The sequence below is a fragment of the Pocillopora verrucosa genome, chromosome 4 (assembly GCF_036669915.1).
Source record: "Pocillopora verrucosa isolate sample1 chromosome 4, ASM3666991v2, whole genome shotgun sequence".
Lineage (NCBI taxonomy): Eukaryota > Metazoa > Cnidaria > Anthozoa > Scleractinia > Pocilloporidae > Pocillopora > Pocillopora verrucosa.
Window position 1 is genome coordinate 1,529,002 of NC_089315.1, and position 18,076 is coordinate 1,547,077.

The following is an 18,076-nucleotide window of genomic DNA, read 5'->3' on the forward strand; positions in this document are numbered from 1 at the left end:
AATAACAGACCACTTCAGTGGCAATGTATTACATGGGCTATCAATTTTGCAACTATTCAGTCAAGGCTGATAAACGTGTCAGCCAGTGAACGGCATTCGTTTATCAAAGACCCAACTTCAGTCACGCAATTGAGTTGCCCTTCCTGTATTTGATGCACCTGTGAAGCTTCGGCATGAAAAGTCATTCGATAAACTATTGTCAGCTATTGGCTCTGCAGGATTACAAAAATAATCAATTCTAGAGAATACCATCCCGAACCATTAGAAAACGATCAATTTCTTTATCATGCAATGCTTATTATAGTCAGTTTGTTTTCAGCAAAAATGTAAATGAGACTGCGGTTTTGACTGTCCAATTTTCTTAGCCCAGTTCAGACGCTATGCTTCTCTCGACCCAAATCGACCAAACTCATGTAATAAGACTTTTTTTTCCTCCAAGGATCAGTAGTGATTAGCAAATGTTTGTCCAATTCATTTGCAGGGTCATTCTTTAGGAACGATGCCGGTCGCTGAGTAAATGGGCAAATTATAAATAACAAATTTAGTGAAGCACGGTGGCTAAACAATAGTGACAATTTATTGTAATGAGTAAATGAGTGTTATGACTAAAACAGAATGATGACACGCGAAAAATCTTGTTGTTAGGCTCGAATAACAAAGGTTGTTCACAGACATTCTATAAACTTGGTTCAGTGTTGAAAAATAATTCCTTCAGTGGATCAGTTATAGCAATCACCTGCACTTGCAGCAAGTTTTCGGACGTAGATTCGCGATGAAATATCTCTGTGAAGTTCTTTTCTTCTGTTTTTTCGTGACGGTGCTTTCGAACTCGACGAAAGTGTCGTCTAAAACAGCAAGAACCGATAACGATACGAAACATCATCCGCATTGTGGTGTCAATAACAATTATTTCTACGCTGGTCCGAACTCTAAGAAAATAGAAAATATGTTTTCTGACATTCAACAACAACTGACCAAACTCGAACAAGAAATCCGAAACATAAAGAAGAACCAAACTTGTGAGAAGCAGGATGGGAAAGGTTGGTGGGAAAATTTCTTTTAGATTGAACGAAGATTTAGTTTACCTGGTGCTCATTCGGTTTGAATTCATTTTCTATCTTTATTTTACAGCTGTTTATAAGAACTGCGCCGAAGTTTACAAGTCAGGCGACAAGATCAGTGGTGTATACAAAATCAATCCTGATGGTTTGGGAGAATTTGAAGTCTTCTGTGATCAGACAACAGCCGGTGGAGGATGGACGGTGTTTCAAAAGAGATATAGCGGTGCAGTAGATTTTTTCCGCGTTTGGGATGGCTACAAACAGGGCTTCGGCAATCTGAACGGCGAGTTTTGGCTCGGGCTGGACAAGATTCACCGCCTGACTACAAACAGCAGAAACAAGCTTCGTGTTGACTTGGAAGACTTGCGTGGTAAAACAGCCTTTGCAGAGTACAGTTCATTTTCTGTGGCGAGCGAAAGGGCGAAATACCTGCTGGGTTTGGGAGTTTATTCAGGTTAACCTGATTTAATCTTAAAGTGGTGTTAGTAAGTAATGTCACTCAAGTAAACTTCGCGGGTAGAACTGAAAGCAGTTGTACGGTGTAAGAATAATTATATTGTCGGCAATACCGATGTTGAGAAGAGGAGGAAGTAAAGTATTTTATCATATTTTTCTTGATTTCAAAATGATTTCTTCAAATACGATTATAGGGAAAACATTTTTCCAAGACTTGTAGGTTATTGATGTTTAGGAAATATATACTCACTATGAAAAATGTTTCAATCTTAATTAAAAAGCAGTAAAACAAATATCTCACGTTTTTAGGCACATTATCATAAAATTCTCACTGAAAATTCTTTTTTTTCAGGCACGGCTGGTGATTCTCTCAGTTATCATCGCGGCTTACCATTCAGCACTAAAGATCGAGATAATGACGGCTCCAATCTCAACTGTGCCTCCCGCAGTAAAGGCGCTTGGTGGTACAAGAGTTGCCAGTACTCAAACCTCAATGGCCCGTACATGAATAGTAACTATGTCGGTAAAGGAATGAGGTGGTATTACTGGAAAAAAGATCGTAATACTGTAAAAAGATCTGAGATGAAAATTCGTCCAAAGGACTTCTAAGGTTCATCATACTTTGATAGCGTGAACCAAAAGATGAATATGTGCTCAGTAGATACATAAGGGTTGATGTATTTTAGTTTTAAAAGTAAAGTTTTCAAACAAGTCAAAAGTGCATGTATTATTATTCAAAGTTAAAACTGCTGACAAAGCCATGAAAATAAAATACTTCTATTAAAGAGATGTAGATGTAACTAAGCTTGTGATTCCAATAAAGATAAAACAATGGGGAAAAGAAAGTGTTTTTTGCTGTAACATTAATATTTCAGCGGTGCCTGACAAAACAAGACTCTGTTGAAAGCGTTAACTCGAGTCTGCTTGAGGAGTATATATAAGGAATAAGGAGTGAGTTTTTTGGTAGCATGGGTTTAGGTAATTAAACTTTGAGAAAGAGGATGTCGGCATGATCTCGTCCCCCGTTTCAACGGTTTACACAAAGAACGCCTTGGACCATGACTCCCCTTTTGGCGACGAAACACGAAATAGCGAGCAGCAGATTAAGCCTCTTGTCGCCTACGGTTAGGGTCGAGTAATGATGATTGAATGAGACCCTAAATTTATAAAAGTGACGTAACAGAAACTCTAAGGCGTTCATATTTTGCCATCAAACAGACCAAATCAATAGAGAATAATACAACAGAAAAAAGCCCAAGCAACAAAAGCGAAAAAAAGTCTAACAAACAAACGAAAAAAATCAGCAACCAGACAACAACTAAGAGTATTTATACATCAACCACATAACAGTTAAACGAATGTAAATGAGAGAGGATCAAATCCAAGTAAAGGACTGTAAGAAACTTCGCATTGACTTTATTTCTGTGATAATCTCTTTCATAAGTAGATAATCCTGTCTCGTGATTCCTGCTAACGTGGAAAATCCACAGGTCGATTATATATTCTCCCAATAAAAATTTGAATACGTTACATTCAAAAATTGTTGCATTTTTTCCAGGAGATTGGAAACTTTGGGTCGTAAAGTACATTATGGGAGACTCCTTAAAAATAAGACGGCCAAAATTAAGGACTTTTTGTGCCACAACTTCTTCAACAAATATCTCTGTTTTACAACAGATCGAACAAATGTCAGTTTGCGTTTTTCAAGCAAGCGCCGGTTAGCGTGAGGCGAGCGTGGGGGGATATAAGCGTGTGAAAGGAAGAGCGCCAAACAATAACATTATTCAATGAAGGAGGTGCACAACTTAACAATGGCTCGTTCTTCCCATCAAGAACGTTCTCTGATTAATTTTCCGACGTCAAACTATACCCCTTTCATTTAATCACCAATGTTTTATAGGACTTGGTAAATAACTAAACTACTTCCAATTCGTGATTGAAACGGCGAAGTCAGGTGAACAAGTAGATACGGTACGCAAATAAATGATAAATAGATACTTCGGTTCACCCTAAATTTTTTCCAACCCAGTAATTATCACAGATTTGTAAAGTTCGTCCGATCTAGCTTCGTAATGAGTGTTTCTATCCAGAGTACAATTAACCTAGGATCAAAGAATAGTTCGTGGTGCGGCTCATAATAACTCATTTTGTTCGATCAAAGGTCATATTAAGTACGAAAAAGTCAACGAGTACATAAGAAACTTCAATTTATGCAAATTTCTTGAATGTTTATCAACTTTTGGGATACATAAACTGTCACTTTTCACGAGCACGTTTCACGAGCTTAATGCGATCTTTCTATAAAATGGCGTCAAATAAACCATGTGTTTTGTTCTGTTGGACTAAAAGTTATCCTTGAATTTCGCCCATATTTGCGAGCAACTCTTGAAAGCTAGCCTTCCAGCTGTTTTTCATGACCTATATCAGCAAATAATGTGAGTATCGAAAATTTAAGAATTTGTTCATGCTTAGCGTGCGTATACCGAGTTATGGATGTACGTGTCCAAATATCTAAGGATTTTACGGCTGTGGCTTTAAGCAATAGATAAGTTTTCTTAATTTGTTAATAAGCAAGGCCACGGATGATATTTTTCTATTTACAGAACTTGTTAAAGCTTACACTGAATCGAAGGCAACAAAAGTTTCATTTGAACATAAATAATTATTAAGGCATTCATTCCGAAGGCTACTTTGTCCACCAGGAGGTTCAGGACGACGACGAGGTCGATTTCTACAGTATCCTTAAAGACTTTGCAAAGAAGAAAACCATGCAGAGCTTGCGGCTAAATCAGTTGGTCTTTATGATCACTGGCATATTTTTGTTAGTTTTGTTCGTTGGGGCAAACAGAGACCTATGTGGGAGTGTTTTTAAAACTCAAGTTGGTAAGTGATAAACCCGGCTCGGTCCAGCCTAATTTCCTCATGTTTACCCAAAGACTTCTCTTTGCAGATTATGCCTTACTGGGTCACGTTATGACTAAAACTGATGTTCTTGACGAGTTTGAGTGTCAGCTAAAATGTATGGGAAATGACAGTTGCAAATCGTTTAATGTTCATCACAAAAGCAATAATACGAAGCGCATTTGTGAGCTGAACAACATAACATGGCAGATGAACCCGGATGATTTCAAACAGAAGAAAGGATCCACGTACTTTGGGTCTGTTCAGGTCAGTAAAAAAAATGTATCTCTGTGGTTTGCTTGTTATCGCGTTGGATAAATGGCAGCAAGTGTCGTCCAGGATACAAAGGAGAAAGGTGTCAAATACGTCAGTACTTATTACAATAACAATTTAACGTATATCATGGCTTCAAGCCCTTTTTTTCAAAAATTGTAAAATGGTCGCCATTAAAACCTTTTATAGTCGCGCCACTACCCCTTTCCCACTCCTAAAGAAAAAAATAGAAAAGAAAGAAAACGTCTGGTACCAGAAAAGATTCACAACAAAGATGCTGAGACCGGACTAAAATGATTTCGGTCGATTGTCCAGCTGAGAAACATCTCTCATAGTTTGAAGTGAGCTAAACTATAAGCAATGAAAACCTTCCTTATTTTAAACAACATTTTGAATCGCTTAAGACTTAGTCACCATACTTCGTACAGCAAAGTTGATGGTTAGACTGAAATGCTGAACGTAAAATGAAGGTTATGTCATTGAAATCAGTTTGACTTGATCAACGTTCATTTATGGTTGATGCGTATCTGAGAGTAACGGAACGGCGAGAAAGAACAAGAGAAAGACAGGAAAAACGGGCGTTGTTCGATAATTCGACCAAAGATTGATAATTTTTTAAGTCTCCTTTTTTTTTATTTTTATTTTCTTTTTGATCTGTTGGTCGCCAATTGGCGACTTTGGTCTAAAGTTTAGCTGACAAATATGACCAAATATATTTTTCACCCGCCAACTTGGAGCGCTGATATAGCTTTAAGCAATCTGAGCTAACCAAACAGCCACACCTTTAAAATTGTCAATGCGCCACGTGTGCATGCATGAACAATTAGCTCATGCCTAGATAGCTACTCATTTTTAAAAATAAAACGTTTGATCCTGATAATGCAGCACACGCTTTATTTGTGAAACTCAATGCATTGTTAACAAACTTTTTTCCAATATCCGTTGTATGCTTCTTGACCCGTCCGCTTTATGGCGCACCGTACGAGGAGTTGACGAACTCTGGATAACAACTCGCAATTGAATTCAATTTCATTTCACCTGCAGATGAAAATTAGGCAAAGAATTGACCCTCCTAGGTGGACTGCACCTTTAGCAACTACAAAAAAGCAGCCTGAAAAAATTTCAGGCTTCGAAAAGATTCGAACAGTCGTGCCAAGAGGAGTTTCACACAATCTACTTTAGGTAACCAGGCAGAATACAACCTCTGCACCAAGCCGGATATTACATTTCAATGTGGATCAGACTGCTGCGATTTACTCCAAATCTAGAAATTGATTACGTGGCAAACCTTGGCTCAAAACTTGAAGGTGGGAACAGGGAAAATTAATGATAGTACTTTGTCCAGTCTATAAGACATTTCTTTAGCTAACTGGATCGCATTTTTCAGGTGTGGATTTGCAATGATAGATCTGTTCAAAGTGTTCTACCGAGATTTTGTTGCTGTCGTCGAGTTTCGTGTTCTAATATATGTCTTTTTTAATTCTTATTTATCACACCATTTATTTATTTTTTACACGGCCTGTCAACGCGATCAACAGTAGTTTAGGATAACCAAACCCAACTACAAAAGACAAAAAGCTTCTTTCTTCATTAACATTTTCGTGATGATTAAGCAAATGTGGACCCAAACTCCAAAAGATTGACAATAAAGAAGACTACGGCGAAGGACGATGATGATGATCGTGATGCACACAATAATGATCAATTGTTTTTCTTACAACTTATGCTTATAAATATTCTGTTCTTAGAAGGCAGGATTTATGGCCGGGGATAGGGATAATTACAAGTTTACAAATGTCTGATAGGCTGGTAAGAAATAGCTAAGTTTTTTCGGGATGGACAAAATAATAGAACCGAATATTCTACAGAGATTCCAAGTTGCTGGTAGCAAAATCAATTTTCAAGCTCCCCGTTTAAATCTCATTAGGTTGCAATCCCAATTACATAAAATTGAATACTCTCTCTTGTAGCTTCTAAGAGCTGTTTGGAAATTTACAAGTCTGGCTATAAGATGAGTGGAGTGTATTACATCGATCCTGATGGTTTGGGGGAATTTAAAGTCTTCTGTGATCAGACGACGGCTGAGGGAGGATGGACGGTGTTTCAAAAGAGATTTGACGGCACTGTAGATTTCTCCCGCACCTGGGATGACTACAGACAGGGCTTCGGCAATCTGAACGGCGAGTTTTGGCTCGGGCTGGACAAGATTTATCGCCTGACTGCGAGCAGCAGTAATAAGCTTCGTGTTGACTTGGAAGACGTCCGTGGTGGAAGGGCATTTGCAGAGTACCAGTCATTTTCTGTGGCCAATGAGGAAGACAAATATTTACTAATATTGGGAAGTTATTCAGGTGCGATTGAATTTTCTCACAACGACTATATATTCGAGGGCATATTGTTAATTTGCACCCGCACAGTCTCTTGCGAGCTGAGCGCGCGTACTTAGAAATATGTTATCAAACATGTTGCTAGTATAAGTTGGGCCTCACGCGAACCTCACTCTGAACATGGTAGTGTTTGTTTCTGTGGAGGTGATTATTCGTTGCATGACGATTAATCCAACAATTTTTTTTTTTAACAGGCTCGGCAGGTGATTCTCTTGCATATCATCTTGGCTTACAATTTAGCAGCAAAGATCGGGATAATGACAGATCCCAACACAACTGTGCTTTATCTATGAAAGGCGGCTGGTGGTACAACAGTTGCCAACACTCAAACCTAAACGGTTTGTACCGAAAAGGTCAAAAAGAATTAACGGGAATGCGCTGGAATCGCTGGAGAGGTAGCGAGTCTGTCGAAAGATCAGAGATGAAACTTCGTCCAAATGACTCCTATTGTCTGGCATTGGGAACTTTGCGTCAAATGAAAGAAAACATGTATTCTGAAGGAAAAATAAGCATGCTGTTGCTTTTTGTTTTCTTGGCTTATTTTTCAAAGACTCGATCGTTACTTCTTGTTGGTGAAACTTTCACTCTAAAAAGGTTTCAAGGTTTGTAGAAATAAAATTTTCGTGTGATAATCGAAACTACTATGAACAAGAGATTGTATAAGAGTTTTAGAAGTAGTTTTGTTTTCAAGAATTTATCGCCAGGATGAAAACTGGTTAACACTGCTTCCATGGTGCCTCAAGAGATTTGCAGTGCGAGAATAATTTTTTTTTTTCACTTAAAAGTTTTGATGAACTATTTACATATTGTCAAACAAAAGAAAAATTAACTGTCTAATCCAATGACCCAAGCGCAGGCTGGTTGGCTTTGGATGCTCTAGAGGCATGGTCTGAGGTCTATTTGGTCTTTCAAATGACATGTCCAGTTTAATCTTTTCTCATTCTTATAATCTAAAGTAAGATTATCATCGGTTCGCTAAGAATTAATCCTCAGATGAAGCTATCGCACTTTATTTGTAAACGCTCTGTTGAGTCTCCTATGAGACGCATACATCTCCCTTCAAACGCCTCCAGAGCCCTTTGGTATACTTCTTTCATGAGAGAATCAGAAACCTGCTCCTTGCACGATGCGACTAGGACAGGGAAAACCCAAGGAACGTTGTGGGGACCACTGGGGATGAAAAAGACACTCGTGTCCAGTTTACTGTGATCGCTATTTGATCATGTTTCCCAGGCTCCTCTCGGCTGAAGTTTATAAACATGGACTTTACGAGACTGTTTATCGTCTTTGCTGAAGTATGCACGATCATTTCAGCTGGAATCCAGGGAACTAATGATCAAATTGAGAATTCTCATCGAGAAGGAGACTCTTACTTTTCAACCCGTGACGGTTCCAACCCACAAACCTGCAGAAAACTCGGAAAATGCGAGGTACATCTACTTGGAAACTTACCCAATAACAGTTGTTCCTCGACGTCGGTCAAGTTTTTTTTGAAACTTTTTTTGTCGTGTATTCGGGAAAGTAGTGGATTTGACACGATCATTAATGAAAACCAGTATCGTGGTTAAAAATGTGTGAAATTCAATGCTGATCGTAAATTTATATGCTTATTAAATGTCGACTTGAATCTCATGTAACCTAAAATCACGTAATTTGTGTATCTTTGAGCATTATGAAAAACGAGCTCGACCTGAGGAAATGAGACTCTCGTAAAGATATCTACCGGTAGTCATTCGGGAACCATATTTAATTTATATCAGCTTATAAATTGAATCAGCTAAAGAACTCGTCTTTTCATATTCTTGATATGTGTTTCTGAATTATTCTTTCCAATTCACAAAACTTTGATGTTTGCACAACTGCTCCACTCTATTAATAATTAAATTGAGCATGTGTTTAAAAAGCGGTTCATGCTGAAAATAGTTACTAGTTATGAAAATAGATAAGTGCTACATAAAACTCAGGTGGTCTTTCTTAAAGAAAAAAATTATACTTGCAAACAGTTTATAAATGTTATTGGTCATGCAAAGACTTGAAATTGATAAATTTTTTTTAAAGTTAGTAGACATGAGGCTGTGAGGAGCTTAGTGGTCAACTTGTTGGAATATTTCAACTTCAAGATAAAATGTGCAGTGGCATTGGGCCTTGATTCACATGGTTGTGCAAACTAAGCTATCTATACTGTTCCAATGTTAAGACATGATTTTTTGTGTTTTTATATTCAGGGCACTCCAGATAGGGCTCAGAACTGCTGGGGGTATGAGCCAGGATGTACCTCAGCAGATAAATGGTACATCAAACCACGGTGTGATGACAACATGTCTGGCAGACATTTTAGAACGTAAGTTGATAAAAGATTCACATAGGTGCATAAGACTAAACACACTAGCAGCAAACAGAGATGGTTCAAAATTGTTTTTTATTTCTGATCACCTTTATTAAAGAACAAACAAGTTTTGATCATTTGTTGGCATGAACAGGTTAACTGTTTTATCTCCTAAGAGTGATTAACATCTAATATCACCTTAAAAGATCAGTATTGAATCACACATTTAAGTTATGAGAATATAGGAATTGATCATGTAAACCATGCAACTAAAGGAGCTTCAATTGTTTGACAAATTCTCCTTGTCAGTACAGTTGGAAATGTGTAATGAACAACAAATGGGCGATCACAGCAATATTTCAAGTCTTGAAACACCATTAATTTTAGCATAAAACCATATGCCTGACTTAAACTCAAAAGCAATAAAGGGGGTAAGTTTTCTGAAAAAATTGTGGTGTTGCATTGGTGGGAGAGTATAATGGGGTAATTTAGTATTATCAACTGAGTTGATAAAGTAAATTGGCCTCTGAAGAGTTTCAAAGCTGACGTTTCAAGTGTTAGCCCTTCTTACGCAAAAGTAAATTTGATGATCCATCTATTCTATCATCAATTTGCAGTTAGCATGTTAAGATCACATATAGTAATTATTATTGATTGAAAGTTGACATGGATGGTGGAATATCTTTACATTAAATAATGATCTGAAATTGATTCTTCATTTCAATTTGTTATATATATGTATATGTTATAGGATTGAAGACAAAATTCACCAGTTCTGGAAAGAAAGTGATTTTGGTTTTGTGAAATCTGTTCAGGACAGTTTACAATTGGTTTGCAAACCAAAGGAAACCCAGGTTAGAATCTGAAACTTCTCTGAAGGGGTTTAAGGGTGAAAGGAGGAATGCATGGAAAAATAGGAACAGTGAAGTGTTTTATGATCCAGTAAAGTTTAGATATAATTTTAGCCAAATTGGCAAAGTCATCTGCAAACAGTGCCCAAAGGTTTGGCTGAGGCTTATAACTATAAAGCGTCATCTGACCATCTGGCTGCTCTTCATAATATCAAACTTAAAATAATGATAACAAATCTAACTCCAACCTTCAGATAGACAGTACAACAAGTAGGTGATCAAATTTAAAACATACCACCAATATTTGAGTTACGGACTTCTTCTCAATGCACAATATACCCCAAGTCTCCAAAAAGGATATGATCAGAGGCTAACTCAGGAGATAAACATTCAACTTAAATGGCTCATCTATCATTAACTTTCCAGGCAGATGCCTCATCTCTTGTTTGCTCCAAGCAGCTGACATACTGCAAATCAAAGCATCTATTCATGGATTTCAGAAATATGCCAAATGGACAAAGGTACAGATTGAAGGAAGATCTAAGTAAAGATTCTGTTTGGGAATATATTCAATGTTATTTGTTGATGACAAATTTTGATGACACCTATTTTTAGTGATATAATTAGATCAAAAGAAAATAGTCTATCAAACACACAACTGATTTTCGTTACAGAGGAAAAACTGTTTGGCTATCAATTTTGGTTGACTGCAAGTGAGAGTAATAAGGCATAAAATAGCCTTATAATGCAATCATTTTTATAATAATAAAAAATGCAAAATTGACATTGTTCTGAGGATCATATTTTACATTCATTATGATTGATTTTGTTTCAACTAAAGGAAATTAATTCAGACGGAATTTGTGGGGAAAATTAGATCCCTATTGCTACATATGTAATTAGACAACCCTCAACTTGTCATTATTGTGAGACAGAATTTTTTAATTTTTCCCAGGAGACATTGGGACCCCAAGGCTTTAATTTTCACTATTCATTACATGAGAATGGTTGGTATGAAAACAGTTTTAATTGTATAACAAAGAGGAAGTTTGAAACTTGTAAGCAACTTACCTTTAGATGATACTCTTAGTATTAATTTTGTTTTAAAACTTAAAAAATGTATAATTAATTATTACTAGTCTTACATTTGTACCATGATCAATTTACTTTCTTTTGTTGCTGTCTAATAAACTGATGTTGTTGTTGTTGTGACCACAATACCTAGCACATCAAAGGCAGATAAATTCAAGCCTCAGAAAATTGGTGGGTTTTGTGAAGTGGATGCTAGTGCCCTCAGTGAAGAAGGAAAATACAGAATGGAGCTTAGTTCATGGTAAAATCATATTTTTCATGATAAATTGACTGCAAATTATGTGTTAAGGATATCGAACAAAGAACAGCCTTTTTTTTTTATTAGATCAATTGTCAATTACTTTAATTTGTGTGCCTAGTTACGATCTTAGTTACAATGTTTATCTTTTTCCCTATTGGTTTGAAATCGGATATTTTAGCGTCACCACGCGCATATAATTATTATTATTATTATTATTGACAATCTTTAATGAGGAAACTTTTTCACTAAAAAGTGGTTTACAAAAAGGACCTCGAAAATTAAAAATTAAAAATTTACAATGAATAAAAATGCTAAAAGATGCTACTAAAAACTAATGTATCTTATGTGTAATACAAAGCTTAAATCAATGAATTAAAAATCTGACGCTTCAAAATATTTACATTATCAGAGGCTCGTATGCGTCCCTATAAGCCAGAGTTTTGTAAGATTTCACCTTGAACAGCAATAACTTCGTCTTTCGTTCCAAACCTTTGGCACAAGCAGGACCGATATGTAAGTGATTTTGTTAGTTTTATTTCAATATGTTTAAGTTTAGTTTTTCACCTTGGGCGATAGCGCACATATGTACTGTGTTGTACAACAGTACAACTAATTATCTTGAAATCAAGGAGTATTTTGAAATAACTAGACGCTCACAAAGTAACGCCCACATTTTAGTCTTTGGGCTGTTAATCAGCCGCAAATGGTCATTGTGTAGCCGATCTTTGAATCTCGAGTAGTTTTTATTTAGCCTTTTATGATTTGTTTATGTTAATTCACGTTGATTGTTGTTATTTTAATCGCGTTATCGACATAAGCACGTAAAGCGTTTCTTTCATGCCTTTCGCACCAATTCAATTAGATTCATGCATTCGTTATATTATTGTAATTTCAGTTTACGATAGTGATCGTGACCGTGATCTAAATAAACACGTTTCATTACGACCGGTAAAATAGTCCCCACATCAGCGACACTTAGAAAACACGCATAGCGACACCCCTCGAAGTTTCCTCTTTCGTCGCAAGCGTCACATTATGGACTAGTCAACATACCCTATGGTACTGTTCATCTGTGTGTATAGTATTTGCATAATTTAGTCAATGCAAAAATAGAAAATTTAACCATTATTATCTTTTTTCTTTGTCAATGTATATATTATCATACAGTGAAGATGAATGGCATAAAGTAATAGAGAAAGTTTACTTTGAAATTAAGTTTGAACCTCACAGTTTGTTTCCTTTGTAGATTAAGTTAGTAATAAGCTTCACTATCTTTCCCTAATTCCTTATGTTACTACTTTTTCCAGGTTAAATGAAGTAGAAGATTTCTCTTCCTTGTCCTTTAAACCAAACCAGGAGGAACACTGAGATATCCTGGTGGAGAAACCTACTTTCTTCATGAAATTAGATGCAGGTTTGTGTATTTTCCTCTTAACACCTGTAAAGCCTGGTTTATACTTAGGACACAATGTAACCATTGCAAAATGGTATAAATGTTAGGAAATAAAGAAGAGTTAATTTTTTCTTTTTCATTATTTCTCTAATGTATCACCTGTGTAATTACTGTAAATTTAATATTAATTATTATTGAGGAGATTTTTTTTATTGCAGTTGTAAACATGTACCATCACTTCTGTGATTTTTTCAACTTGTATGTCACTCAGCATGTGAATGGATCGTTTGATACTGATGTCAACATTGTACTGGGGGAAAAAGTTTGAAGATTCTAAATTTTTTCATCATACTAACAGAGTCCTGACCCCAGTAATGGTTGATAGATAGAAACTAATCTATTTGTAGTCCATCCAAGGATTAACAGTTTCACTAGGTTTTGGGTAATATTAAAGCTAACAATTTCATGGGGTCTTAATTGTGGTGCAAGGCAACATTGAAGATTAAAGTGTAAGTAGTAATACAAACCATAGACTGAGCTTATTAAGTTGTGCAGAAAAGCTTCTCCCCTTTACTTTGCATATATTTTGTGACTGTGCAAACAAAACTTTCAAATGCACATACAGTATCTTAGTTTATGTTAATAGTAAAAAAAATTCAGTGCTATGAGCTGTACACAACATACTCAGAAAATTAAGCCATAAACACCTTCAATGTTTAGGTTCTGTTTATTGTGTTTTGGCCGTTCACATTTAGGATCATATCACCAAACAAACAAAAAAAAGAAATTGCCTTTACTGCTTGTAAATAAGTTTCTCTCTGTCTGACTGGCTTAATTGTTCTTCCTGATACAACGACATTTTGGATTAATTTTATATATTTCCTGGGTTAACAGTTTTCTGAGTTTCAATATAAACAGAAATATTCCAGAGTTCTCCTTATGTCCTACACCTCTTTTCTATCTCTTTTGTTGTCATCTGATTTTGTGGAATTGATTTTTTTATCAAGCATGAGAGACAAAGTTTGGGGAACTTTGGAGTAACATGGAAAGTGTTTTCATCAAACCCTATTGTCTATCTTGGAAAGGAATCTGAAAACAAGACAGTAGATTTGTTGTTGTTTAATGTGCTACAACTATTGAAAGTTTACTGGAGTATTCTTGTCTTGCATGTCTTTTAATATATTAGTTTAATTTGTATTTGTAGGTGTGTTTTAAAGAAGCCATCTTTGCCCTTCTGCCAATAATGGTGTTTGGACTGTACTACAACACACCTCTGGTTGGTTTTCTTTTTTCTTCTGTTTGTTAATACTACATGTGATCATTTTAGGTTACATTGTAACTTACAATAGTCTATTTAATTGTTAAGTGCCAAGCCTTTAAACCAATCAAAAGTTAGGCTGACATTTGCATTCTTTAGATGGGGCTGAGAGACTAGTTAGCCAAGGATCTAGTAGCTCTGCATTTTATTTTAATAAAAAATCGTTTTTCACCTTTTATCTACAAAAATGTCTTAATAGAGCAGTCTTTAATTTTTCCAGACTCTAGGTTGTTCAAGAGTGGTCTTTTCAAAGCATTTTCTGAACATGTCATGGGAAGAGTGGGTATCATCCAGGATAAGAACTTGCAGGTGAAGATTGTGTTTTCCAATGTATTCCTTCACTGTGGTATTGTTATGATTGTGTATTTCTACCTATAAGCACGGGTTGCCCAAGCTCACGTCTCAAGAAAAAGCAAGCTATTAATCATGGAAGCATCACCCATTGTGTGACTTGGTGTCAGGTTACAATTAGAGGAACCATTGAGAATTTGTTCAAGTTGTAAGGAATAGTATGGTGAATGAAATATGATCAATTTACAAGGATAAATATTTCGAAATATGAACATTTTACACATAAAATCAATAGCACTTACTCATATCTTGTGTGTCTGCTGTGGTTTCTGGCGATTTCTGCTGTTTATTAAGCTTGCTTTTCTTTCATTGTTATTCCTGTGAAAAGATGAAGTCAAGCTTGACTTTGTCTTGTTGACATGTTCAGAAAATTCCATTATTGTTATTCCTGTCAAAAGACGAAGTCAAGCTTGACGTCGTCTTTTACCAGAAGTAACAGTGATAGTAAAGCAAGCTTAAAACAGCAGAAATTGCCAGAAACTATGACAGACATACAGGATGTGTGTAAGTTTTATTGATTTTACGTGAATGTTCATATTTCAAAATATTTAGCATTGTAAATCTACCATATTTCATTCCCCAAACTTTTCCCTGTAACATGTTCAAATTCTCAATGGTTCCTCTTGCAACTTAACTTCAAGTCACACAAAGGGTGATGCTTTCATGAATTAATTACTGGCTTTTTCTTGAGATGTGAGCTTGGGTGGCCTGTGCTATAAGAAGCATTTTGTTCTCATTAGTTTGTTTGACTTTCTGCATGAATATTTTGCACTTTGATAAAGGGATAATTTTTTTAACACAACTGTGGTGCTAAATCAGTGGGTGAGTATAACAAGATCATTTGGTTTTATCAACTCAATTGATAATGTAAGTTGGCCTCTTAAGATTTTATAAGCTGACATTTCAAGTATTATTAGCTGTTTGTTAGAGCAAATGCCATGACAGGCAGATGCTCGAAACATCAGCTTAGAGACTCTTTACAATGGCAAATTTACACTGTCCCCTCAGTTATTGAAAATGAATTACCGGTATCATGTTATTTTGCACTTTTCATTTTCATGCCTTATCTTTCATTTACCATTATTAATTGCATGCTGAACTCCACTGGTCATGTTAGCTGATCATGATCAATGTTCAAGGCATGGATGATCCACATTGTGTAACGATCTTAGGCCAGGCACTCTCACAGTGCATCTTTCCACTCAGGAGTATAACTGAATGGTTACCAACCTAGTGTCATGGCTGCCTGTGATGGACCAACAGCCAACTGGTAATACACTTCTATCAGTGCTTCATGCTTTAGAAGTAAGGGTTGCTTCCTCAGTAATGAGGCACCAGGCTCTTAGACAACTACGTAATACTATTAAATACACTTCAAGGTAATAAGATAAAGACTTTTTATTTTCAGAACAACAGTGAACCAATTCGTATAACATTGCTATCAAGAGGGACAAAGTTTAGAAAAATATTGAATGAGGATGAGGTGACTTTAATTTATTTTCTTTTCCTGTTGCATTTCTGGACTTTTAATATATTTAACTTAATTAAAAAAAAATTTGAAATGAAATTTCTTGGAGAAGAGATGAGATAGTATTTGTTGGTGAAACATCAGGTTTTTGACAACTTACATGTACATGTATCATCAATTATGATGAGTGCAAAGGAAGCTAGTGATAAGGTTTTTATCCGAAGGGAAGTATTCTATGGATTTTAGGTTGCTACATGTACATCTATGTATGTCCTTCTATAAGAATGTTAAATACAAAATACACTCAGCAGCATTTTTGAACCCTCCCCCTCCTTCCCTCCTCATTCTAGAAGAGGAGCTTAAAGAACTATCCCTTCCCTATTTCTGCCTTTTCATTTTCAGAAACTGACTTACTTATAGTGGTTGGACTCATTGACAGTCATTACGTGATGATATATTTTATTTTTATTTAAAGTAGTTAATTTTCTTTTTTTTTTTCATTTTAGTATGCTTGCCTGAAAAAACGAATATCTTTCTCTCTTTTCCTTTTATTGGAGAGGGAAGTAGCAAAAAGTTATTTTGGGGGTTATTAGTTAATGAGACAGTATTTGCACCTTGACTCAGAGAGAAAAGAAATGTTGGCTCTGAAAGAATGTAATGTTCCCAAGTATTTTTTTAAATTTTGATTGGCAGATTATTCATGCTTTGGATACATACCCTGGAGTGAAGCTGAATGTTTCACAATATTCTTGGTCTTACTCAATTGTGGAATTTTTTTATGCTTTATATTGCTAATGATTTTATGGCTTCTAAATTCTTCAATTACACTGTAAAAATCTGCTCCTACTTATTAATAGCAGGCAAGTGGAGATAATTATATAACAAAAGAGTATACCTTGTCTTCTTTCAAATTATAGTTCTAACTTCCAGCTCCAAATTTAGAAAAAGTATACATGTTTGTTTGGTTATGTTTAGGTAAACGAAATCACTTTTAAATGTCAATCACATTAAGAATAATTAATTCTACTCACTGTGCTTTTCTTTAGCAAATCACCAATTGAAATTTTTTATCCCTCATCTACTAGTGCACTCTTATGGAATAAGAATTTTAGTTAAATTATCATTCTACTTTTGTGGCTGCAGTTAGAATTCCACAATGGAAAAACTCCTGGCCCCTGTAGTTTGAAAGATGGATAACGCTATCCATTGGATAAATTACTATCCAGTGGATAGCATAGTATGTTTTGTCAACACTTATCTACTGGATAACGATTTATCTGTTGGATAGTGTTATCTGCCCTTTAAACAACTGGGCCCTAAAAGACAAATGCTATCTTGGGATTAATGTCAGAATCTGAGCAAATGTATACCTAACCCTCCATAACCCAACAATAGTCAACTGATAACAAGTTCAGATTGCATAGCAAATACCACTAGAAATCTGGGGTTATTTTTTTTCAATGACCATCATTTATTAGTTAGCAGTTCTCTACTATTTGCTTGTTATCTATTACTTCATAAATATTGATGTATTGTTAGGTATAGGGCCTCAATTGAATGCAGCATTGCTGATTTGACTGAAATACCCTCAGATTACACTCTTTTCCTTCTTAATGGTGTGTCCACTAATTTAGCCATGGTATTCAGGCCTCCAGTTAATTACCATATGAAAATCAAAATTGTGGAACTCAGAACTATCCAGAAATCCAATCTCTGATTGACAATTATTGGACAAGCTGGTTCAACATGAACATAAGTGAGAGCTAAAACTTGGACTTATCTACTTAACAAAACCAAAAGAAGAGGTGAATAACTGAAACCAACACCTTGATAACTATATGTTGCTCTTGTGTGGAAAACAAACTGAATTGTTGTTTTCATTTAGTGCAAGTGAAGATTTTAAATCAGTATCTTATCAAAGTATGGTAATAAAAGAATTATCCCTATTCTATTGGTGC

At 35.7% G+C, this 18,076-nt stretch overlaps 1 protein-coding gene and 1 pseudogene across 1 annotated transcript; both read left to right on the top strand.

Annotated features, from left to right (window-relative positions):
- The first annotated feature begins 641 nt into the window (after positions 1 to 641).
- Positions 642 to 2,350, top strand: LOC131772660 (microfibril-associated glycoprotein 4-like). Its single transcript, XM_059088617.2, has 3 exons — positions 642 to 1,040; positions 1,132 to 1,515; positions 1,870 to 2,350. Exons 1-3 carry the CDS (start codon positions 773 to 775, stop codon positions 2,124 to 2,126), a joined length of 909 nt encoding a protein of 302 aa, XP_058944600.2. The 5' UTR covers positions 642 to 772; the 3' UTR covers positions 2,127 to 2,350.
- A 5,987-nt stretch (positions 2,351 to 8,337) lies between these two features.
- On the top strand, positions 8,338 to 18,061 carry LOC131772680 (EGF domain-specific O-linked N-acetylglucosamine transferase-like; annotated as a pseudogene).
- The last annotated feature ends 15 nt before the right edge of the window (positions 18,062 to 18,076 follow it).